This window comes from Trichomycterus rosablanca, chromosome 19 (assembly GCF_030014385.1).
Source record: "Trichomycterus rosablanca isolate fTriRos1 chromosome 19, fTriRos1.hap1, whole genome shotgun sequence".
Classification (NCBI taxonomy): domain Eukaryota; kingdom Metazoa; phylum Chordata; class Actinopteri; order Siluriformes; family Trichomycteridae; genus Trichomycterus; species Trichomycterus rosablanca.
Genome location: NC_086006.1, coordinates 7760368 through 7784868, shown reverse-complemented (window position 1 = coordinate 7784868; position 24501 = coordinate 7760368). Strand labels below are relative to the sequence as shown.

The 24501-nt window shown below is 39.4% G+C and overlaps 1 protein-coding gene across 3 annotated transcripts; it reads right to left on the bottom strand.

Annotated features, from left to right (window-relative positions):
* Positions 1–882: 882 nt before the first annotated feature.
* On the bottom strand, positions 883–23128 carry phc2a (polyhomeotic homolog 2a (Drosophila)). Of its 3 annotated transcripts, XM_063015557.1 has the most exons (14): positions 22907–23128; positions 20543–20683; positions 19837–19914; positions 19358–19519; positions 18749–18901; positions 18167–18440; positions 12717–13066; positions 12499–12628; positions 5839–6053; positions 4684–4810; positions 4379–4493; positions 3964–4119; positions 3633–3886; positions 883–2789 (listed from the first exon to the last, which is right to left on the bottom strand). In XM_063015557.1, the coding sequence occupies exons 1-14, from the start codon at positions 23099–23101 to the stop codon at positions 2635–2637; spliced, it is 2505 nt and encodes an 834-aa protein (XP_062871627.1). In that variant the 5' UTR covers positions 23102–23128; the 3' UTR covers positions 883–2634. The 3 variants fall into 3 exon arrangements, with proteins under 3 accessions (XP_062871627.1, XP_062871629.1, XP_062871630.1); XM_063015559.1 differs by lacking the exons at positions 12499–12628; positions 12717–13066; positions 18167–18440; ... (3 more) ...; positions 20543–20683; positions 22907–23128 and adding an exon at positions 7665–7842 and having other exon boundaries at positions 3633–3861; positions 3966–4119; XM_063015560.1 differs by lacking the exons at positions 12499–12628; positions 12717–13066; positions 18167–18440; ... (3 more) ...; positions 20543–20683; positions 22907–23128 and adding an exon at positions 7665–7842 and having other exon boundaries at positions 3633–3861; positions 3999–4119.
* Between the last annotated feature and the right edge of the window lie 1373 nt (positions 23129–24501).

Sequence of the window (24501 nt, the reverse complement as noted above, 5' to 3'; positions counted from 1 at the left end):
GCTCTCAGGGTGTGTCTCTCCGTACACGGTGCTGATCCGCACTGCACTTGTCAAAATGTCGGTGATAAGATGCATACGGCTGCTGCCCACGTGTCGGAGGGTTAGCGTGGGTTAGCTTTGTTCTCCTCAATCAGAGCTGGGATTGGCATTGGTGGAGAGGAAGCATGACGCAATCGGGCAATTGGACGAGCTAAAAAGGGAGAAAAAGGAGAGAAAATGCATAAATATTTCAAGAATAGTTAAGGCTAAACGAAATCATTGAAAAAGATAAGGTGTCCACATACTTTTGGATGTTTGGTGTATTTGTGCAACTGAAATCTGATCTGCATTCTTTTTCCAACCTGATTTCTTGTGATGCTTTTAGGGGGTGATCACTGTAAAACGTCTACAGCTACAAGAAACTAGTCCATGATATATCCTTTGCAATAATTTGGATTTCTAAATAATTACACGCTGTGCCCTTTCACTGACATTAATCCTTTACAGTACTGTTGTACAATTGGATTGTACAATAGTTGTTTTTATTTCTGCCATTTGTTTGGATCTGGAAATGGTTTAAAGGAACAATCTATGCTCCAATTCATCCTAAAGGTGTTCAGTGGGGTCGAGGTCGAGGCTCTGTGCACGCCAGTAAGGTTCCTTCACATCAAACTTGTCAAACTATGTCGTTATTAAACACAGGAGCACAGTTATGCAGGAACAGGAGTGCTGTGAAGTATATCACTCATACACCTTTTAGCAATGTGTGTGGCCGAAACACCTAAACTCGATTGTTAGGATGGGTGTCTACATACGTTTGACCGTATAGAAATAGCAAATATCGAACATTTTATAATTGAAATAAATAAATGTTAAAAGTTCAAGATAAAATCAGACAAAACGGGTATCAACAAGGTTTTATTGTTTTCCAAATACAAAACTATGTAAAGATTTCCTCTCAATAAATAAACAATTGATCAAATGAATGAAAATGAGACCAGCACTATAGCTGGTATTATTATTATTATTTCAGTCCCATTTGATAAATCCCAACACAACCCAGCGACACAAATTTTCTTCCCTATAATAGGCTAGTAATAATAAAATTATTACAATGGAAATCAGTTTCTTAGCATTTTTACTACAATTTGCCCAAATACAACAGCAGCGATCACTGCAGTAACACATATTACTATCCACACCAGAGATGTTGAAATCTCTGGCTAGTGGGCAACTTGTATCTCATGATTAATTGAGATGCAGGCTGTGCTTCCATGCTTCTGTGCTTTTCATTCATGTATCTTAATGCCTGTGTGTGGCGCCAGACTGGATTTTGGCTGCTGCTGCATCCTGTTGCAACAAGAAAGGTGAAAACTATTGATCCTTGCTGAAATATACCACAGTACTGAATGACTGATATAAAAACAATGAAATTAGATTTGCATGAACATTATTGGCATCTGTTGAACATTTACTTTTACACCAAAAGGAGAACCAGTGTATTCTAGGTACAGCTCTTGAGTTACAGTCAAACAAGGGACATGGCTTTAGTTACATTGATGAGCCAAAACATAAGGACCAGCACCAACAAAAATGTTCATGGCAACACCTGTCAGGGTTTTCCAAAGCCAAAAATTTAGTCAAAGAGAAAAATAATAATAATAATTAAATAAACTTGTATGCGAACTTGTGGAAGCTTTATGTTACATATTGTAATCCACAGTGGGACCAGATTGTACAGCCAGAGTAAGATGCATTGTTTGTGTTGTGTGGGTTGCTTGACAAAAGTTTGAAAACCCCTGGCCTATGTGACAGTCAGGAATATATTAAATGTTGGCATAATGGAAGTTACTCGTGGTACGCTTGTTAAATGCAGCACGTATGATCAGCATAGTAACCTGTGTGATGTTAGGACCAGATCTTAATGGCCGGGCAACTGGGTTGAAGTTTCTCTGAACAAGACTTTTGGGAGTGCTTTCAGGCAGCCGTGGTGAGTACCCAAGGGCAGTGCTGACAGGTTGTTGGGCGGCCAAGACACGTCTGTCCACACACTCATACACACACACACATCTACAACAGCCCAGCAATCCATATTACTTTGTTTTTTGACAGATGCCATAAATTTCTTTTGGATGCAGACTAATCCTTATCTATTAACAGCAATTAGGGGACAAATTTACACGTATGCAATAAACAGAAGACATTCATTACGAAATATCTTGTTCTAGCGCACAACAGATTCAGACACATATTCAGCAGGACTGAGGTTCCACTTTCATATGTTAAAAAAAACCTAAAGGCACAATTTACTGTGGCAATAAGTACTTGACTTGAACTACGAGGAACATGTGAACCTGTTGCATTTTATTAACTTAAAGTCTTGCTGTGAAGAACCAAACCATTTCCTAACATCATTTAGCCCATGTAGAAATTTGTGCTTGTATTTATTCCAAGCTGATTGCTCCCCAGTGTGGCTGTGCTCTAGCCTTACCCGACCAAACAATTATTTCTTCCTCATAATGTAAACTGTGTGAAAGATCCAGCCTCAAAACATTTGAGGAGCAGAATAAGTCATCTGGATTCATAGCTATGCTCAGCATGAAGAAAAGAAAAGTAGTGCAGGAGTTGTGTGCGTCTTCAGTCCTGTGCTGAAGGCTACGAGTCTCTGAGCATACTGATGCGGGCGAAGATTTTCAGTGCGGGGCCCAGTTTGATGTTCATGGTGCTCATGAGATGGTCTTCTTTTAGTAGCAGTAAAGCCTGGCCGTCGATCTCCTGTGCGCGGAACTCCTCGGCGATCTCCTGACAGCCTAAAAGAAATGAGATGAAATGAAAAGCAGAACAACCAATCCCTGCAAAAAGCTAAGCTACTTAGCCTGGACATTTAGGACCAACAGATTATGGGTTTTGGCTCTACATTATGTGCCACTGCCCAAAGCCGAGTAACCCCGGTTGTTCCCTATTTCCATTCTTTGCGGAACTAAATGTTCTGCTTAGCATTTAGAATGTGCTGGAAATTTGGAATGTATTTTTTAGCTCGTCATAAATACACAAATTTAATGTCCAGGAGAGTTGTGGGGCGGCACGGTGGCTTGGTGGCTAGCACTGTCGCCTCACAGCAAGAAGGTCCTGGGTTTGATTCCCAGGTGGAGCGGTGCAGGTCCTTTCTGTGTGGAGTTTGCATGTTCACCCCATGTCTGTGTTGGTTTCCTCTGGGAGCTCTGGTTTTCTCCCACAGTCCAAAGACATGCAGTCAGGTTAATTGGAGACACTGAATTGCCGTATAGGTGATTGGGTGGTGTTTGTGTGTCTGCTCTGCGATGGACTGGCGCCCCCGTCCAGGGTGTTACTGTGTGCCTTGCGCCCATTGAAAAGCTGGATAGGCTCCAGCACAACCAGTAATTACCTGTCCTGTCATGAATAACCAAAGTGTGTAAAACATGAGGGTAAAATCCTAGTAAATAAATAAATATAACATATAGCGGCAATAGAGTGAAGTGGAATATAAAGGCTGTATGTGTGCATGATGCAAATCACAAACATCAAAGTAAAAAGTAACACAGGTGAGTGTAAAAGAAGCTTATAATTACTTTAATGTTAATATTAGATCCTCTACAGACTCTACTGATCAGCCTTATCTCAGCAATTTCTACCTGGCAGTGAGCAGATGAACTCGTAAACGTCCTCCACATTCCATTTGGCAGGGTCACTGGGCAGGATGTTCTGTGTAAGTAAAGGCAGTTCCCTGCTGTGAATCATATTGTGATCTGCTACTTTTTCTTCACCCAGCCTCTGAACTCCAGAGCTGGCCACGGACGCGGGTGAGGTAGGCTCTTCGTAGCTGGACGTGTCTGAACACTGGCTGGATTCTCCATGACTCAGCTGAGAGAGACGAGGGGAAGAAAAACTAACAGTCAGATCATGCACACAACAGGTCACACATCAGTGTAATGTTAAAGAAGACTATTCAGTACATGTAAACACACCCAATCAAAAAAACTACATTTGCTCTGTGTTACCCGTTTCCTGGCCTCGGAGGCTGTGCTGTGATTATTACTGGAGGCTCTCTGCTTCTTAGGGTTCTCGAACATTGACCGCCTTGGAAAAAGACCCATCCGCTTTGTGCACCCGACGTTATACCTTAAAATTTAAGATGTGTATTAAGAAAAAGAAAAATCTGGTTTCTGCTAACAAACTAAGAGCTAAAACTAAAGATCTGTGCCATTTACTTGTGAGAACAAAGGTGCTGGTTATTGATTAAACTTAAGAACTGGGCAAATTTTGCCTCCTTACACTTTTCTGTACAAATATTTGTCACCTGTAACTGCATTGTAAAAACTACTCCATCTAAGAAGCATTACATTACATACAAAAGTAATATTATGTACACAGTACATACCTCTTAGCACATACTGTAGAACAGAAGCGCTTTGATCTTTTAAAGTTGTAAGCCGAGTCAACTTTTCCACACAGTTCACAGGAGAGTGTTGGCTCCACTTCATGATTTTTCAACTCTGGGTGTGGTGTTCAAATTAAAAAAGTCACCATAAAAGAAAAAACAAGGCATCGTCAACCCTTCGTCCCATGTTAAACTTAAAAAATATGACATTTGTTGCAAATTTGTCAGTTAGATGAAGGTTCAACAGATAGAACAAATTACAAATGTCAGTTTTGCTGTGTTTTCTGATCATCTATATCTGATACCTTGCTGTGAGAGATCTTCCATCTCAGTGTCTGCTGTTTGAAAGTCCTGAACCCTCTTCTCAAACTCTGACTGCTGCTGTTGCTTCTGCTTCTTGACATTCTCAACTAGCAATGATGGCCGTTCCACCTTACACAAGACCAACAATTTAATAAAACCAGTGCGCACTTGGCAACCCATTTTACACCTGGTCATTACACTGACTTGAATTACCCAAATAGTTAAACTGGAAAACAGTGGCTGCATCACAAGTGACATGCCAACCTGACAACTGGGCAGACATGAAGAAATTTATTCTGCTTGCTTGAGATGGTGCAACTGTATACACTGACTAGGCATTACATTATGACCACTGACAGGTAAAGTGAATAACACTGATTATCTCTTAATCATGGCACCTTTTAGTGGGTGGGATATATTAGGCAGCAGGTGAACATTTTATCCTCAAAGATGATGTGTCAGAAGCAGGAAAAATGGGCAAGCGTAAGGATTTGAGCGAGTCTGACAAGGGCCAAACCTTTCATGGAAACGGTATTCCCTGATGGCTGTGGCCTCTTTCATCAGGATAACGCACCCTGCCACAAAGCAAAAATGCTTCAGGAATGGTTTGAGGAGCACAACAATGAGTTTGAGGTGTTGACTTGGCCTCCAAATTCCCCAGATCTCAATCCAATCGAGCATCTGTGGGATGTGCTGGACAAACAAGTCCGATCCATGGAGGCCCCACCTCACAACTTACAGGAGTTAAAGGATCTGCTGCTAACATCTTGGTGCCAGATACCACAGCACACCTTCAGGGGTCTAGTGGAGTCCATGTCTCGATGGGTCAGGGTTGTTTTGGCAGCAAACTAAGGACGACAGCAAACTGTCTCAAGACACAATATTGCCTCTCTTTAATCAACTGTAAGGAGCAGGAGGCATATTTATTAGTGGGAGCGACACTTTAATCAACAAATTATATGTAATTAGTCACATGGTGTCATGAGCCAATCAGAGTTTCAAGCATAATAAGTAAAATAACATGCAATTTGGGTCACTTGCTTGAAGTATGTTCTGCAGAAGTAAAGCCACAATGGATTAAAAGATGGCAGAGCCCAATGCCTGCTCTTTCTGCAGAATAGATAGATTTGAATCACAGATGAAAGAAGGGTACTTACAGGAAAAGGTTCAGCTCCCTCCTGAATTACGAAGCCCTCAATGACATGAGTGAGGATCTGGGGCTTGACAACAGCCTGAGGGGTTTTGCTGTGGCCATTGTGCGGAGTGCTGCCAGTCACGGGGGGCGTGCTGTTGCCGCTGCCCGATGTCATGACTGCATTACCATTCACACACACTGGTGAGCCTGCAGTACTTGTAAGGAGAGTTTCCAGGCCTGTGATTACACAACACAGATTACTCAATCATTTCAGCTATTTAACCAAGCAAAAGACATTTTCCAGTAACTACACAACATGTGTCCAGATAGCACAGAAAGCATTTTTTATTTCTTTATAACAAATTATAGAGCATGCTTTAAAAGAACTAAGCTTATTTTCAAGCCACTTTCTTTGCTTTGCTGCTAATAACAGTCTGGTGTTACTACAGCTATTTTAAGCCAACTGCATACATACTGCATAAGTAACATCCAGCTAAAGATTCACAGACCAATGCATTACTACTTATGTTTTAAGCTTTAGTCTTATCCTTACTTGACCTGTCGAATCTATTCGCTCTTATGAAAGTCTGTAGTAATGTAATAACATTAACATTGAACAAAACACAAACAGTAACTGGACACAACAGCTCTCTCACTACTATCATGTCATTATGTTGTGTTTGATGGGCTGCAGAAAGAAGCCAAAAACAGTATACCAAGCAATCACAAGTGTGTGGTCACTACATTAACAAAACCACTAAATAACATTTTACATTAGTACGTTTTATAGTAGCAATCCAACAATTGTTTTACAACAGCAAAACACTGTCAGAACTTGTGACCTGCACTGTTCCACTATTTGTGAGTCAAGAACAAATAAGAACGAGTAATTTATTCATTTATTAGGATTTAAATGTCGTGTTTTACACACTTTGTTTACATTCATGACAGGACAGGTAGTTCTTGGTCACACAAGGTTCATCAGTTCACAAGTTCAATGTCAAACACAGTCATGGACAGTTCACCTCACTTGCACGTCTTTGGACTGTGGGAGGAAACCGGAGCTCCCGGAGGAAACCCACGCATACACGGGGAGAACATACAAACTCCAAACAGAAAGGACCCGGACTGCCCCACCTGGGGATCAAACCCAGGACCTTCTTGCTGTGAGGCGACAGTGCTACCCACCGAGCCACCCCAGAACAGAGTAAAAGTAAAATTAAATTAAAGAAAAGTAAATTATATTTTAATGATACTTAACAGCCCAACTTCTTAGCTTCCAAACTTTGTTGTTTAATTATGTTGAGTTATAAATTCTACATTTAGTTCCAATCAATTTTATAGATGTTTTACTTCTATAAAATAGTAGTAAAAGTTTTTACTAACTAACTTAATTTAAATGTATATTTTGTTATTAACAACAAAGACTCTAGAATGTTCTAGACAGGTGGAAACAAAGCTGAAGTAGCAACATATGAGGTTGTCAGAACATAATTTGTTAGTTATGTTGGCACCAACCACCAGGATACAGAACTGCAACTTATCTTCATTTGTTAATATAAAGTAGATAAAATGTTGTTATATTATGACCAACCTAAATGTAACATATTCACGACTTTGTTAATATGTTAAGTGATTTTGATGCCAACTTAAACAGAACCATGCGTGGAGGTTGTGTTAGATCAATAACACTTATATAAACACTATAAACAGCTGCATGTTTCATTAATACTCAGACATATAACAGCTGCATGTTTACATCTGACATGATTATGAACTGAATCAAAACCTGCACACACAAAGGTAAATACCGTGCGCGCGCACACACGCACGCGCGTTCATACGCACGCCTTTGTTCCGTTCAGAGACTCCAGACTTTCCTCACAGCTCCACACACCGAGTCCACAACCGGGGGAAATCCCCAAAACACCCCCAAAAGTCCTGTATAATACTCCACACTGGTCCTCCCGCGTCCACTAACAGCAGGTACACTGGTGTTACTTTAACTTCTGTAAGAATGAATACGTGTTCAGGACAGAGAGTCGGTGCTCGAGCGCACTGCTCTCTCTCTTTACTCCGCTCTGTATGGGGGAAGTCAGAGCGGTAGAGAGAACAGAGTGGCGACACTCTCATAGGGAACCGTTGGAAAGGGGGCGGGACATATTTTCTGCGCAGCTTCCGGGTTGTGGAGCTCTGAATAGTTCCAAACATCCCATAGAGCCTCATTCATTTCCACTACTTATCAAGCATTTTTAGCTGTATGTTGCTTTGTTTTAAAAAAATAATGAATTTAATGTCATTAATATACTTAATACTGTTATTGTTTAGCATTTGCTCAGCACTAAATGTTACATGTTTATCTTAATTAATAGGTATAACCCAATTTAGCTCAGTCAGTTAAGATTAATTAATGACACTAGAGTCTTTTCACCTAAAATTAGTTGATTAATCAAGAGTCTTGTTACAGAAATGATCATAAAACATTAGAACCACAATAAATCATTATACTTTTACTTTCATACTTAAGTACATTTGAAGGTAAATTTAGTTTAGTACTTTAGTGGAGGTAAAGAGTATTTTTACTTTTACTACTACTTTTGCTGGAGTAATATGTTACCTTGGATATCTCTACTTTAACTCAACTACATGGTTTGTGTTCCTTCTCCACCACTTACATTAGACAAAATGAACTAGTGCATATTCATAATGAATTCATTAATGTATTACATGTAGGAATCAATGATTAATCACTCATGAAATAAGAGATGAATGAAGCTTTTTCATGTACCTGCACTATAATGTTAAAGGTACGGTAGTGTGTTTATCAATCTGTTCATTCAGTGCAGGTAAACCTTATGAATCCAGCACATGACTTAGTGTTTAGCCAAAATGATTATTATTATGAATCCTCAGGAAAGTGAAGGGAGATTAGTTTATGCAAAAAACAAAACATAAAAAACTCTTTAATCCCTGTACTGTATATTGTCTCTACTACTTGATGATATCGCATTATGTAATGTATGCTAATATAATGTACTGTGTGTTAACAAGAACGACCTATTAACAAGTCATTATAAACATCAATCTTCCACTTCATATACCAAATTGACATTAAAGCAGATGCAGTAAATGTAAACGCAGTTGAAAATCCCCAGAAATTGTACAAATGTTTATTATTTAGCGTTTAATATTTAATTCACTGCTGCCTGTCCCATATGAGAACATGACAGCGCCGGGTTTGTTTGGAACTATTGGAGGGTTACATGAACCACGTGACCGCGTGGCGGCGAGATCAAGGAGTGTCGCAACTCTCTCTATCTACGGCTCTGGGGGAAGTGAGAAAGGAAAAGCGCGCAGATGTGATTGGCGTCACGCACTTGGAATCGTAACCAATAGAAAAGCGTATTTAGAACCGGCCGCTTCTTTGATTGGCTGAAAGCTTTCAGAGGCTTCACTGTCCAACATTGAGCATCAGATTTTAGTGGTGTGCGATACTGCAAAATTTGGTATCGATCCGATACCAAGTAAATTCAGGGCCAGTATCGCCGATATCGATCCGATACCGATAATTTTTAATAATTAAGGTAGATGCATCATCAAATTGCTAAATCTGTAATACATACATTTTTTTGTAAGTAGCTGCTCTTAGTAAGGTTGTAAATAAATTCAGATGTTTAAATTGATTTCTTGTTTCTGGTGCTTTACTTTCTCACAACGTTCCCATCATGGCGTATCGCCACCAAGCGGCTAACTCATACCACGTAGTTGTGTTTGCAGGGTGAATAAATTTGTAGATTTTTAATAGTGACCGAATACATGTGTCCTTGTTAATTTAAAATAAAAATGAATGCTATTCTGTTGACATTTATAAGCACAAAGTCAAAAGAAAAGAGCTCTCATTCACCAAAACACGGAATAAGAGCCTCACTACGCATGCTCCGATTCATTTGTGTAGGGTGTGCAATGTGCGCAAGGTGTGTCCGTACTTTATGTATGTATGGTTTACACTATTATTTCCATAAAATCGCCCCTATTTCTGTATCTTCAAAGCAAAGTATTCAAAAACTTACAATCTTCCAATGCCTACCAATGTACTGATGTCTGTTAGGATTTTAACAACATAACAACGTGACGGTACGACAACAAAACACAGCAGAGCAGCAGGGGAGGAGCGAGGTGTGCATGTAAGATGTGAGAGGAGCTGCTACAGTCTGTACACACATCATGATCTTTACTTTCTAACAAAACTGGAGAAACATGCTGAATGTAGCGGAGAAAAAGTGAAACTAAAGTATCGATCCCATCACACTAGTATCAATCCGATACCAATACCAACGTTGGTATCGATAATATCGATATTTGGATCGATCTGCCCACCACTAGATTTTAGTTGATTTCAGGATTTTCAACATGTTTTGTTTGTTTATTAGGATTTTAACGTCATGTTTTACACTTTGGTTACATTCATGACAAGAACGGTAGTCACTCATTACACAAGGTTCATCAGTTCACAAGGTTATATCGAACAGTCATGGAAATTTAGTATCTCCAATTCACCTCACTTGCATGTCTTTTTGGCCCAAATCCAGCATGTTATTGGGCAGTCTCTTCTTCAAGCTTGATTTGCAATTAACAGAACATCTCTACATTAAGAACTGCACAGTACAGCTGCTTTTAACTATACTAGTTACCAAAGTTCATCAGAGAGCCCATTCTATTATCCAGTCTGAGTAAACTGAGAACTGAAACAACTGTTCTGATAAGAAGGTCTTGGCTCTCACATGGAGAAAGAGAAAGTAAGAGTGATACAGTATACGTATGGAAACTCTATTCCCAGTAGATATGGAAGGCCACTCAATCCCATGGTCAACAGGTGGAAGTCGAAACAGCACAGCTTGTGTTTATGGCACTATGAGTAGTATGACTAGCCCCTTATTTTTATTGTGATGACTAATTAGACATACATTTAAAATAAAAAATAAGATTTGCTATCTAAGACTTCCCAATAACCATCTAAAATAATGCATTCAAATTAATATTAATATAAATTTGCTTTAATTCTAATGTGTATCCAAAAGCAGATTTTTTAATAATGTAATAAAACAGCCTTGAGCTATATATTTTACTCCAGCACTGCGATGATTTATGGTTTCAGCTCTTTAACCTTACACAAAAAAACCTTTTTAGACTGTGTCCTTACACACTTAGGGCTTTTTGCTTTCATAAGAGAGCAACTGCCCATCATTTATAATCAGAAGTCTCAATGGACAGACCTCAGCTACACCTGCTAGACAGCAGAGTGTTTCCAACTTTATTCTTTATTCTTCCAACCCAGTGGGAATAACAAAGCTGTGCCCCTTGTCCCTAATTATGGCAAAAGCTGTCACACACTTGCAATTGAGTAGAGTGGACAATAGACACAGGGGCATAACAGCTCTACTCTTCCACTTGAGAGGAGAGAGGGAGCGGGCTAAGCCTTTGTATTTTGGCTGGCAAGTATGCAAATGGCAGCGATACTGTAGCCATCACGCTACTGGGCATTTAGATTAAGCCTGGGACTTGGGCAGTACTCCAACTGTGATTTGACCCTGTATCTGATTATAATCCTGAATGCTTTGTGTACCAGAACAGTGTAATGCTAATTCTAATAGGTCACTGGTGGTTGATTATTTTTTATGTTACTTAAATATTATTATAGCAAAGGCTAATTCCAGGGACATGTTTTCCAAAGCTCTGCATCATGTGATATAGCTTGCAGTGTAGCTGAGTATGATTTCAACAGAGTACCAATTAGGGTTTTACACTCATAGTCACCTAGGTAAAGCTGTTTATCTGGCCTGTACTTTTGAGCTACCTCGAGCTACAGACCTCCATTTACCTCCATTTAGTAAGTAGCAATGAAGACACAAATACCTTGAGTAGTGTGCAGACACTGGCCATCAAAAACACCACCAACCAGCAACCAAGTTTTTGAAGGACTTTGTTAATTAACAGTAATGCTTTTTCATTACGGAGGTGCCAACTGCTCCTTCAAGGTTTTAAGGATGAGCCCAGTATGCAGGAGGCAAACCAAAACTGTGGCTGAAAAAAAAGGAAAACTAATAATCAAAATGTAAAATGACCCAAAGCTAAGAGACAGAACAGGAAAGGGATAGCGACAGAATGAGAACCGTTTGTCACAAAATGTGCCAGCTGCTCAATCCACCAGCATGTGACAACCCAAGTACTAGAAAAACAAAACAATAAAGAGAGGGAAAATTGGGGAAAACTGGCTGTGACTATAAAAAGAGCATCGCAAACATTCCACCAACTGACTCTGCCCACTCATGGAGGTACAGTTACTTTGTCTTTTGAGGCAAAACTCCTATTAATGGCTCAGTTCTCCGAAAAGAAGGTCAAGAAACAAACCAATGTATGAGCAAAACACCCTCTTGGAAATCATCTCATAGTTATTGACCCACTGGAAGAATCAAATTCAGATCTCCAGAACCAATGGTGATATGCAGCATCCACTTTAGCACCTTTGCCAGCCTAATTTTCTAATGAAATGTAGCAATGTTGCAAATTTCTATACATCTATGCAATGATCACAGGAAGCAGTTTAGTCAGAATATGTACATTTTCCATTTTCATCAAGCAACACTGCAAATTCACCAACCAAACACTGAGAAAATGAGACTACCTTGGGAGTTGCCCGTCAGCTGGCTGTGGTCAGACAGACATTGTTCACTCCTGGCTGGCTCTTGTGTGTTCAGGGAGAGCAGCTGCTGCTCATTTTGGACAAGACAGTCCTTATCAGCATCTTTTGCAGTCTGGAAATCAGCATCACAACAGAACAAGCTCTTATAACTATGGTTGACCAATATCCATGGTTAATAGGAAACACTGTATGGTTAAAACCTTTCTCACCTGGGATAGAGGAGGCTGAATCTGTAGATTGGCCGCTGTTACCTGCACCTGTATGGCTTTGGGTGTCAGCAGAGAGGTCTGGCTATTGAGCATGTGAGGACTAACAGTGGAATGGAAGATGGTTGCCTGTTGACCTGGTGTTTTGGGTAGCACAGGGATGGCACAGTGCTGGCCCACCAGTGTAGGCTGGATGGTCACAGTTTGCACAGCTTGGGTTTGGGATTGGACACCGGACTGTAAGAGCTGCGTTTGGCTTCCCTGAGACAGATGGGACTGGTGCTGGATCACAAAATGCTGCTTGTTGTGCTGGAGGAGTTGATGTGTCTGGATTTGGGCGTAGGCTATGAAGAAATAAGACAGCAATTTATCATTGCTGTAAAAAGGTAAAAATGCACAGCACAGTTCTCTCAGGTCAAAAATACTTGGATGATAATAATAAATAATAAATCCATTTTTGGAGAGGCTTAAATATAGAAATTGTTTTTTTACTTGTGCTATTACATGAACAGTACTGCATTTAAATCATAATGGAATGTGACTGTAATAACAGTAATAGTAATACTAATAATACATTTTATATAAAACTGTTCTTAGATTTAATGTCAGGTTATAATAATCAGACATGGACTGAAATATAACATTAGGACACAAAGAGCAGTTGGTCTGATTTATTGGGCGAAAGGCAGGAAACACCTCAAAAAGGTCGCTAGTCCATCACAGAGCAAAAGCCTACATTGATCAGCCATAACATTAAAACCACCTCCTTGTTTTTACACTCACTGTTCATTTTATAAGCTCCACTTAACAGACTGTCCATCTGTTTCTCCACATACATTTTTAGCCTGCTTTCACCCTGTACTTCAGTCAGAGACGATCACTCATCTATTGCTGCTGTTTGAGTTGGTCATCTTCTAGACTTTCATCAGTGGTCACAGGACGCTGCCCACGGGGCGCTGTTGGCTGGATATCTTAGGTTGGTGGACTATTCTCAGTCCAGCAGTGACAGTGAGGTGTTTGAAAACTCCATCAGCACTGCTGTGTCTTATCCACTCATACTAGCACAACACACACTAACACACCACCACCATGTCAGTGTCACTGCAGTGCTGAGAATGATCCACCACCCAAATAACACCTGCTCTGTGGTGGTCCTGGGAGAGTCCTGACCATTAAGGAACAGCATGAAAGGGGTCTAACAAAGCATGCAGAGAAACAGATGGACTACAGTCAGTAATTGCTACAAACTACAAAGTGCTTCTATATGGTAAGTGGAGCTGATAAAATGGGCAGTGAATGTAGAAACAAGGAGGTGGTTTTAATGTTATGGCTGATCAGAGTATAACACTCAGTAATCCCAAGCAGTCTCCCATCCAGGTACTGACCAAGCCCAACTCTGCTTAGCTTCTGAGAGTGGATGAACTTCTTGTTTCTTATTTCTCGGAGTGGTAAGAGCAGTTTGTAAAGCATAGTAAAGCTTAGGCATTAATTCTAATGAAAGGGGAAAGCACTGAGCAGGGAGGTATGTTTTTAATTGTTTTAATGGGATGAGATGGATGAGATGTCACAGGTTTTGGGGCTATAACCCTAAATAACCTTAGTAGAACTTGTTCATTAACCTCCTTCTCACTTAATATAGTTCAAATCCATTTTAATAAATCAAGGAAAATAGAAGGACGCTGACATTCAACAGAGCAGAACAAAGCAAGGCAAGTAAAGCTCTATTTAAATAGTTCTACATTAAAAAGGAAGCACATTTACTGCAGTATTTGAACTAGATGCCTGCGGGATCCCCCAAGGCATGGCTATTATTGTTCTTGCCACTTAGCTTTCCTGGCTTTAGGCTAATGGGTGTATTAGGCAGTTTAATTCCCCATATTACACAGCTCTGATCATCCACACATAAATCACGATGAGTGATGACTAAATCCACAAGAACCACATTACCACTTCTGTACCTCAGTCACGCTCTGCTAGTCTTTGTTGTGGTGTGTGTGCATGAAATTTTAATGTCCACAAAGTCACATACGCTTAAAAGATAAATGGCAGAAAATACACTGATCAACCACTACATTAAAACCACCTCTTTGTTTCTACACTCACTGTCCATTTTATCAGCTCCACTTACCATATAGAAGCACTTTGTAGTTCTAAAATTACTGACTGTAGTCCATCTATTTCTCTACATACTTTTTTAATCTGCTTTCACCCTGTTCTTCAATGGTCAGGACCCCCACAGGACCACCACAGAGCAGGTATTATTTAGGTGGTGGATCATTCTCAGCCCTGCAGTGACAATGACATGGTGGTGGTGTGTTAGTGTGTGTTGTGCTGGTATGAGTGATTCAGACACATCAGCGCTGCTGGAGTTTTTAAATACCGTGTCCACTCACTGTCCACTCTATTAGACACTCCTACCTAGTTGGTTCACCTTGTAGATGTAAAGTCAGAGACGATCGCTCATCTATTGCTGCTGTTTGAGTTGGTCATGTTCTAGACCTTCATCAGTGGTCACAGGACGCTGCCCACTGGGCGCTGTTGGCTAGATATTTTTGGTTGGTTGACTATTCTCAGTCCAGCAATGACAGTGAGGTGTTAAAAAACTCCAGCAGCACTGCTGTGTCTGATCCACTCATACCAGCACAACACACACTAACACACCACCACCATGTCAGTGTCACTGCAGTGCTGAGAATGATCCACTGTAGTGACCTCTGTAGTGGTCCTGGGAGAGTCCTGACCATTAAAGAACAGCATGCTCAGTTCCAGGAAGCAGTGTCAGCATACGACCTGTCCACTGTGGGCTTTATGGATTAGGCATCCTGTGGTTCCATGTAGTCATATATTTGGAATTATTTGGAACGCCTGATGCAAACCAGGACTTTTGACCCAATATTGGTGCCTAACCTTACTAATTAGACAGGGTCATGCTTCAAACTGATTGTTAGTGAATGGTATTGTTTTTTTGGTAGGCCTTTCTGTAAGCTGTACCAAATAAACAATTTGCCAAATACCATAAATATAAATGTATTTCTGAGACATTTTGCCAAATTAAATATGACGATACATCTGAAAATAAAATCCTACTTGTTTTAACTGACAAATGCAATGCAGTTATTTACAGTCATCTAGTTGGCATACTATCATGGCATAGACATAGAATAGGGATATTTTAAAATCTTTGCTTTTTATAAGGGTTAAATTAAATGATTTAGTTGTTTCACGTAATGCTCGGTAGATTTTGTTTAAGATTACAAGCTGAGAATATATTATACTGTAATAACAAGAACATTTGGTTTCTGTTTAAGTCTCACCACTCCAAACCCGCTTAACCTCTCAAATCGAAACCTAGTGGGGTTATTGCACATATGTCTGGTCCTACTTAGTTCCTTTATTATCCAAATGCTAAACTGAGGTTCATGCTTCTGGCAATGTGCTTTTCATGTTTAATAAGTTCCTTATGAAGAATACACGGGGTGTACAGAAAACCCTGTTCTACACACATTCCTGTAGATTTGAGTATGGGTGGGGGGTTAAAGGCACTTCCTTTCTGAATTACATATACACACCATGACCTGTTTTAGTGCTACTATATGACAGGAAGGAACTGACCGAGGTGCAACGGCAAAAGCGATTCAGAGTGAAGTTTAAGTTATTTCTGAAGGGTTCCATAGAAAGCCAGTGGTTCTAGTGGTTCATTCATTTGTTTTGACTAAACGCTTTATACTGGTTTGGCGCCACCCAGAAACACTGGGTGATACACATCCTGGACAGGGCACCACTTTTCCTACATTTGGTCTCTGTTAAAAAGAAATGGTAACACTACATTGTCACTACATGAAATTATTTTCTACACTTTCCAGATGGCTTTTAGACTTAAGACTGATAAACCATGTACATCCTAGTTAAAGACTTAGTCATTGCTTTGATTCCCTCTGGGTTAAAACAGACACAGCGATGTCATTGCTTTAATTTAAAAAAGTGCCATGGGCTTAGTTCTGGGCCGATCCAATTCGGATAATCATATGCTCACTCCCTCAGTTAGACCACAAAGGGCAGTTGTAGTCTAGTGGTTAAGGTATTGGACTTGTAATCAGAAGATCACTGGTTCAAACCCCACCACTGCCAGGTTGTCACCGTTGGGCTCTTGAGCAAGGCCCTTAACCCTTGATTGCTTAGACTGTGTACTAGTAAGTCACTTTGGATAAAAGCTTCTGCTAAATGCTGAAAATGTAAATGTAGAACAGTAAATCCACCATATGCATGTTTTTGGGAGGTAGTAACACCCCGAATTTAGGTTCCCAGGACCCATGTTGCCATGCAACACCAACTCTACTGGCTATGCAACCAAACCACCCATTTTCCATTAGAAAATAAACGTGAGGTAAAAACAGACCGCTATAGAGAGAATAACCCATCCAGCTCTGACTTCTCTTTTTATGAACATTTCACAGGAAATAGACCGCCAGTATAATCTGGTACTTGCTACTTGACTGGCAAGCCTCACCCAAAAATAACTCTGCAGCAGTTTGTGGTTCCCATTTTGATTTGCTTGGCACAGTGTAATGGTCTGAATTGCCTTGCGTGGCAGCTCACTTCTATTATTAAGCCCATGGTTTATGATGTCTTATGATAATAATGGGTTTGAAACATGAAGCAGGAAGCAAGGCTGTGAGATACCATACACTGGTGTAGGCCTTTCAGTTTATTACTTCTTGTTTTTGATATCCAAACATGTTGTTGATGAAGATGCATTAATGTATCTCCCCTTTATGCAGCATTATTTCTCTTTCAAGGAGATAAAACTATTCTGCATGACATTTGCAATAGCAGAGGCAATCGAAAAGGGGGCAGATACTTTTAACACCACTATTTAGAAATATACTAAATCAACTAGTGCAGGAGCCTGGTGATCATTTACACAGGACCCAGCTCATGCATTGTTTGCAAATGTGGAGTCTTTCTCTTTAGCATGTGGGAGTGACTTGTATTAAAGGTCACATAAGGCGGTACATCTGTCTCAGTGTTAAATGATATCCTAAGAGACGGAACTGAGAGCATCTTTCTTTCCCTCCTTTTTTTCTCGATGTCTCTTTCCCACTCTGTCCCTCCAAGGACAAATGTGCTGATTTAAAGCTATTGCCACCTACCATGTCCTTTTTCATCCCACTGCCCAAGGCCAGCTGCTGTTTTCCCATTTAGAGCTTTCCTTTTATTTCTTTCCTCAACTGTCAAGCAAAAGCTGGATCTATTTTTGTCAACTGTATTTTAGATTATTAATCAGTGATGTTTGCTACTACTGTATTGCTACCAAAAGAAAAAGGGTTTAATTAAGTTATTAGGATATTTAACATCATGTTTTACACTCTTTTTTAAAGCTCTGGTGGTCCCTAGGTACCCAAGTTGTACACTATGAATTTACTGAAAATGACCCTTGTTCTTACCACTGTTGATGAGGGGATGGTTGGTCACTGCTGTCATGTTGTGGCTCACACTGATTGCATGGGCACCCATCTTCCCGGCACTGTCACTTGTCTTTATTGGCTCTGAAGGAGCATCTGCTGGGCATGTGTTTGCTCCATGAGGAACCTGAGGGCTGGGACTTTTCAGAACTAGCTGAGCCATCCCTCCATTGCTTTGCTTTACACTTAGCCCTTGAAGCTGGGACTGATTTATGGAGGAGACCCCCTGTTGACTGTGCAACACCAGGTTCTGCATCTGAGGTAAACAAAATAGAATGCATTTATTTGTCATATACAGGTGTACAGTACTACGAAGTTCTTTCTTTGATATGCCAGCTTGTTTAGAAGCTGGGGTCAGAGCGCAGGGCATTGCTCAAGGGCACAACAGTGGCTGCATGGCAGAGCTGGAATTCAAACTCTTAACCTTTTAATGGATAGTCCAAAGCTCTACCCAGTAGGCTACCACTGTCCACTGGCAAGATGACAGTGCAACTTGACATACAGGCATTTATGTTAATTTCTATTTGGGTTATTTTAATAGATATAGTGATGCAAGTGCAGTACCTGCGAATTGTTTGACTGTTGGGTAATAGTCGACGATGAGACCTCAGGTTGGACGGTAGTGACTGTGGCGGTTGGAGTAAGTATAAGCTGGGGGGACAAAGAAACAGCACGACCAAGGCTCCTAGCTACCTGCACAAGGTTATTTTGCTGTGCCTGAAAAAAAAAACAGCAATTATTTTAATGATTTATGACTTATTAACAGTAGCAGTACACATTACAGGACCTTTTGGTGTATTAGTCAGGTCGGGGTTGTGAAATAGAGATAATGTGGAGATATTATAAATTTTATATGACCATTTGCTTGCTGGACTTCATATTCCGCTTGCTGGACATAATATTGACCTCTAACAGCCTCTGTTCTTTATGTATGTATGTCTGTGGCATTTTGTACCCACTCAGTTATAAAAGCATTAATATTTGACACAACACTATTTATCTATTATTTACCCTGAACTGAAATTAATAACACCTGGACTTAATCATTAGAAATGTCCTCATACTTTTAGCTATATAAGGTATATTTGTACATTGAAATTACAGTATATCATCACAGTGAAATCATCTCTTTGTTGTCTTTGAGTGTTTCGGTGTATATTTGTATAACCATACCATCTGCGCCCGCAGGTACATTTGTGCTTGGCTGGCAGTGATGGTAGAGGTGGAAGAGTTTCCCAGGAGCACGGCCTGGGTAATGCTGACCGGAGAGGAGTTGGCTCCTTGGGCTCTGTTAAGCAGCTGGGCTGCTGCTACAGGGGTGCTGGTCAGCTTGATCTAGGACAAAAAAAGATGAGTCCATGTACATAATAAAGAATGTTAAATAAAAGTTGATAAAATGAGTAAAAGAACAAATAAATTAAAAAAATTAATTCGTTAAAATTATGAATTTAAAAATTAATACAAATTGTAAAATTATTAACATTAATATATATATATATATATATATATAAATTAATAAAAAATAATGTATTTAACATTTAAAAATTGTTATATTAATAAAATAAATCAAATAAAAAGATAATTAAATGATAATACAAATTTAACCATTTAATATTGTACAATAAAACAGTGTCACGTTCAATAATGCTTACAGTAGTTTGAGAAGATAATGTCTGCTGAGATGAATTCTCATTTTGACTGCAGTTTTGTCTTCCTGCTACAATGCTAGCCTGAAAAAGAGAAAGAGAGAGACCAGAATCGATTCCAAATTATCACAAAAGTTGGAGGCATATAGTTAATTATATGTAAATGATTTTATACACCTGTGAGAAACCAGTGTGGCTAAAACACCTAAACTCAATAATTAAGATGAGTGTCTATATATTGGCCATAGTACTCATGGTCCAGAAGTGACTCCCACCAGTGCTGCCACCCTTGCATCTGTGGTAGTCAGCTCCAGCAGTGTGGGATTAGAGAACAGCGACACTTCTGGATAAGAGAAAATCCATCTAATGGCTAATTGAAGGGTCCGGGACCCACACAACGCATATGGCGCATCATACATTGTAATCTATAGCACTGTCTTAAAGTCATTAAGACATGCCTGTCTCTTGGCAAGTTCAGAGAAATGTGCAGTTGGATTGGTGGATGTATGGTTTCTAGGCTTTCACTTGGGGTATGGTTAGGTGCGGATGGGTGGAGGGGTTTAGCGTAGTCGCAGGCATTGCGACTCTCTGGCCTGCACTAGTTGGTAGAGGTATGTGACAAGTGTGTTTTAGCTTAGGGCTGCAATGCGAGGTGGGAGTCCAGGATTTAATATTGCAATACTGTGCGAAGGGGTGTCTGTGTGTGTGAGACCTGTTGCACTGCAGCCAAGCTGAGGTGCTGCTGCTGAAGGGCTGCAGTCTGCAGCATGAGGTGTTGTTGTTGTGCTGCATACATCTGCTGCAGATACTGAGCTGCTGAACCAGGCTGCCTGTGCAGAGCCTGCTGAATCGCCTAACACAGAAAATGAGAAATATATTATTTTATAAAACAGTGACAAATCAGGCACTGATTTTCCCAATTTACTATATGCACCTTGTACTAATTGCACTAACAGATCAGTTACAGTTACTGCATCACTGTGATGTAAAAAGGTCATTTCAAATGACTTTGTTTGCATATAGCATATTTGTAACACTGAATCATTTAGGTCAATAAACAAAGCATGATCTTACATGAAAAGGAATTTAAGTAAAAACGCATTTTGTACAAACACATTTTTATTTATTTAAGGAACAACATTGAGGAACAAAGTTATCCAACCTCAGTATCATCCTTGTAGACATAATTCCTTTTAACCTAGTAACTAAACTTTGTATCTTATTATGAGGCTTTTACAATGCTTTGGAATAAGTTTGGCCCTCTCTTGCTTGCCGAACTGCATTAATTCAGACACACTGCTAGATTAACAGACATTAACCGCTTATTTCAGGTCTCCACATCTCTGTTAGGTTTAACTAGGTTTCATTGCCATGTTACGTTATCTAATTTATCTAATGGACCGATGATTTTCTATGTTTTTAATAATTCCCTGATAGACAGTGGAATTTGTAATTTCCTTAAAAATATTGGCTCCAGCTGAGGCCAGACATGTCTGCAAAATTTGACATGTTATTCTGGGATTATTTAGTTATCTTAGTTACTGAACCATTCAAGAAATTCCAGCATGCTGACAAATCCTAGGTAGATTCTTCCTGCACTTCAGTTTATATTTCTGATATAAGCCTTTTTTTACATTCTACAAGGCTGGCTGAGATAACACTTTAATGTGTTTAATTAGCTGAATTATTTTACCATTTTAATTTGGTGAACTGTTTGATACATGAAGGGGCATTTACTTTTTACCTTAAGATGAGAGGTTCATGCATTTACTTATTTCTACCATTGTAGGTAAACCTGTCAGCCCCCCCCACTAACCCTATGTATAAGACATATAGACACAAGTATAATTTATAAAAAAAAAAATTCAAGTTGTAATATATATATATATATATACGTATATACAGTATATATATATATATATATGATATTTCTCAGACGTTTTATTTAGTGCTTGTCATTATTATGTTTGCTGATTGGCGCCCCCTTCTGGATGCTGTTTTACGCTGTTTTACACCGTTCTCTATGAATGTCAGAATGCACTAAATACTTAATATGCTCAATAAAATGTCAAAATATTGCATGCGGGCATCATTTTTATATATTATCATAGGGTTTTTGATATTATAAAATAAAAAAAAATTGAGGAACAGACTGGTGAATGTAATTAATTTTGTGATTAATTATTACTATTATTATTAAATATCAATTTATATTTTTAAAACCTTCGTCCCTTGTCACCGTTTGGAGTTTAGCATGTTCTCCTTCTTTCCGATTTTGTTTCCACTCGAGTTCTCTCTCCCACCTTCCAAAATCAATTAGAACCAGTAGGCATTTATTGTCCCCACGTGTGAGTGAATGAGTGAGCGAGTGCTTGTGGTTCCTGTAGGGGTCAGTAGAGGAGCACGCTAAACAATAAGTGACTTCAACTACACAAACCCTCTGCAAACTTTTTATTTATGATTTTATAGATTAGATTAAAATCTAATATTGGGGATGTTGCTTACTGAATATAAACGTGTAAAGCAACGCAGTTTAATCACAAACACACACATGCACACAGACAGAGGGGTGATAGAGTTTATACGATAAACTACTTTTGACTGGTGGGCTGTGTCTATCCGCATATATAATCCTATATAGTGTGCTCAAAATAGTAGCCTCGCCGTTTGTCAAAACCTAATTTAGCACACTTATTAGTGTATAGCATGGAATTTGGGACACACCAGCTCTACTTTGCTTAATGTTCAGAGTGATACAGCAAGTTACATGTTAATATACGTACAGTATCATAATGTACATGTGATGCTTATTATCCATTACATTTAAGTTGTTTTAATTATTTTTACTCTCCACTCACTTTACCACTACTACTAATAATAAAATATCTAAATTAATAAAGTCCCAGATTTTATTTATTTATTTATGATCTCTCTCAGCTTTTGTGACATCTCCTTGGTTTTAAAAACTAAAATTTCTTATATGGTGACATTAAAAATATATAGAAATTTTGGACCACTCAGAGTTTCTGTGAATCCCACATAGTTAATACATTTGGAGGAGTACAGTGTATCTTACCTGTACAGTCTGTCTGTCTGGGATTCCTGCATACAATGATATCTGTGGCAGAGTCTGCTGCCTGCTGTTGGCACTGGTGGTGGCAGTGATGATACCGGGGATGGTACTGTTACTAGTGGAGCTAGAGGTGGTGATGGGATTGGTGGGGGCTGCAGTGCTGGAGCTGGAGCTCACAGAGACCTGTGCCCTCTCCATGGCAGCACCCTCCTGAACTCGATTCACTTTATTGCTCCTCCAGTTCTCTATAGCTCCAATGCCTAAAACCTACAGAAGAGTCAGACGAGAACATTAGTGGAAACATGAACAACTACTGCAAAATATCATCCATCAATCAATCATTCCACAAGGGTTCCTGAATTTCACTACAACACTGGGTAAACACCATCTAAATAATTGATTAAAGGTGAATATCCATGCTCTCCAGATCTTATAATACCATACCTGAACTGCACTTAGAAAAGATTTGTTGGCTGAAACTCTAGAATAATAAAATGAATGGTGTTCTGAATCAAGTTTTGTCCAGTTTGTATTAAGACTGGGCAATATTTTCATTTATCTTCAGTAATTGCTTACATCTGGTCAGGGTTGTGGCGGAACCAAAACATATTCACAGTCACTTACATATAATGGGCAATATAGGATAGCCATCCTCCAACTACTCTCATTATTCTTTACAGAAAGATTCTGATCGTAATTCGCCTTTACTGCGAATAATGAATCCACTCCTGACCGAGAAGGGTCACAACCGTCACATACCACCTCCGACAGGTACGTGTGCAGTACCGACCACATCTTTTCACATGCACGAGGCGTAATCATATGGGGACCCATTTCGCACATGGAGAGTCACACACTGATCTCCATTATCCTCCGTCTCTGTGCAGGTGCCATTGATCGACCAGCAGAGGCCGCAATTGCAGCAATTAAGAGGAAACTGTGTTCAGCCATTGGCCCGCCCCTTAGAGACACACCATTCGTGTGTCTATGTAAGCACCTGGCCGATTGATAGCTATTTTTTAAATATTTTATTGAAATTGTTCTTTTTGGACACCGTTATAGATTTTTCCTCAACTATTGTTTTATATTTTTTCACACCGCTGGTCCATATCAATCACCAAAGCACTGTAAATACATGGTGTCATTATGCAGATGTCTTAATAAGTTTATTAAGGTCAAGGCTACACTACTAAGTGCTGGGATAGTTTTTGTTGATGTCCTGTTCTAGTACAGCTAATTAACCAAGGAAGTTGGAATTGTGTCCACCATCCTACCATCCTAATTATGCCAAGCAACTGTAATTATGTGCCGGTAAAGTAATGTGTTCAAACTGGTAAAATAAAAGTGTAAATATGTTATCAGAAATTAAAAATTTATCACAGATTTAAATGTTATCAACCACTTTGAAAGGTGATCTGAGACTGATTTTAGGAATGTAAATCGTTTTCCTAGCCACATTTGACTTTCAAAACTTGTAAACTTAAAATGTGATGCCTTACTGCAACCTTCAAGACAGAACATTGATGGTAGAATTTTATGAGCTGATTTGCTCAGTTGAATTCTAATCCAATCTTGAATTCTAATCAGAATACAATGCA

What these genes read in the sequence shown, in the direction of transcription:
- phc2a (XM_063015557.1), bottom strand. Translation starts at nt 23,101, where the DNA reads ATGGAGAGGGCACAGGTCTCTGTGAGCTCCAGCTCCAGCACTGCAGCC. An exon ending in CAGACAGACAGACTGTACAG is followed by an intron (nt 20,684 to 22,906) that starts GTAAGATACACT and finishes TTTCTGTGTTAG; the next exon opens with GCGATTCAGCAGGCTCTGCA. An exon ending in CCATCCCCTCATCAACAGTG is followed by an intron (nt 13,067 to 18,166) that starts GTAAGAACAAGG and finishes ATTTCTTCATAG; the next exon opens with CCTACGCCCAAATCCAGACA.